Here is a 1,472-nt window from a genome sequence, read left to right as displayed (position 1 = left end):
GCGGATGGTAACCTGAAGGAGAATGTTTCCGATGAGGCAAAAAAGAAAGAGAAGCCGAAGAAGGTTAAGAAGCCTAAGGTAACTGTGGCTGAGGCAGCTGCGAAGATCGACGCTGCGGATCTTGCTGCTTTCCTCTCCAACGTTTTGGTAATTTCTTTCTTGTAATTTACCTGAATTTTCATTTTTGTTGTGGTGCAATTTAAATTTTGCTAAACTATGAACTGTTATTATTATTATTATTATTATTATTTTTTATGTTGGTTTACTAGGTGTCGTATGAGGGCCAGCAGGAAATACAATTGATGAGATTTGCAGATTATTTTGGGCGTGCATTTTCAGCAGTGAGCGCATCGCAGTTTCCTTGGCTGAAGTTGTTCAGGGAGTCTACGGTGGAAAAAATTGCTGATGTGCGTTGGTTTATTTGTATTTTCTTTTAGATCCGTTATCTACGAATTTTGGAGAAGCTGGGATTTCTTAATATGCCTACCAGCATACATTTGCACGTTGGCATATAAATGTCTATTTGCATTTATTAGCATGTTTTTAGGATTGAAGAAAAATATTTGATGCCGGTGAATGCTGATTTCTATTTCAATGGGTAGGGAACGGATGATGATATAGAAGACTTTTGTGTTTCGTATTTTCAGTAGCTAATATGTTTAAGTTGGAATATATGGAGAATTTACACTGGAGTGGTCCTGATATTGGCTGAAGATTAATATGGAAGGAAGATATCATCCTCTCTATCTTTGCGTTTGGAAAAGATATCGCAAGTATGGAAGGCATAGCTGAAGATTGGTGCTTCAAATGCAAAAAATGGAGGAAATTATCCAACCACAAGCAATTTGAATAATCATATCATTCATTTTTTGTGTGGAAAAAGGACAGTTCGACTTCGGAAAGCGAGTGTTTTATGCACTTGAGTGGTCCTAATATTAGATCTTTATGGTCCCTGGTTTGCTGGATAATATATGCTGACATTTTTGAGTTTATGCATTGGAGACATACACCATTTTTTTGGATTTTTCTTTTTTTATTTTCCCAATAATATCTGATACGTGGAGATCTAATGTGTTGATATTCAATCAACAGGTCCCTGTCTCGTATATTTCCGAAACTGTTTACAAGACGTCAGTTGACTGGATTAATCATTGTTCCTATGATGCACTTGGTTCTTTTGTGTTGTGGTCATTGGATGGCATCCTTGCTGACTTGACAACCCAACAGTTGGGGTCTAAGGTCTCAAAGAAAGGAGGGCAACCAACATCCTCGAAGTCTCAGGTTCATGACTTGTAAAATATAATCCTGTTGTAAATATTGAATTGGTACCTTTATTACAATTTTGACAGGGCATGTCAGTGTAGTTTTACTAATGGATACTTATGTGAGCTCCTATTACTGCAAGGGACCATCAAACTTTGTCACTGCTAGGGCCATTTCACCTCACATTCTCCTATAATAATTTTTTTTTT

The 1,472-nt window shown here is 37.0% G+C and overlaps 1 protein-coding gene across 1 annotated transcript in view; it reads left to right on the top strand.

Annotated features, from left to right (window-relative positions):
* Positions 1-3: 3 nt before the first annotated feature.
* The window catches only part of LOC111379878, a gene marked incomplete at its 5' end in the record, with an annotated part of 8,784 nt that continues 7,315 nt past the window's right edge, over positions 4-1,472 (top strand). The window contains 3 exons of the mRNA XM_023003315.1: positions 4-147; positions 270-407; positions 1,093-1,292. Of these exons, the coding sequence (XP_022859083.1) occupies positions 4-147; positions 270-407; positions 1,093-1,292 (482 nt within the window). The remainder of the gene's footprint in view (positions 148-269; positions 408-1,092; positions 1,293-1,472) is intronic.

Source organism: Olea europaea, unplaced genomic scaffold (assembly GCF_002742605.1).
Source record: "Olea europaea var. sylvestris unplaced genomic scaffold, O_europaea_v1 scaffold2049, whole genome shotgun sequence".
Taxonomy (NCBI): domain Eukaryota; kingdom Viridiplantae; phylum Streptophyta; class Magnoliopsida; order Lamiales; family Oleaceae; genus Olea; species Olea europaea.
Note: the sequence above shows the minus strand (reverse complement) of the source record. Positions and strands in the feature narration are given on the sequence as shown.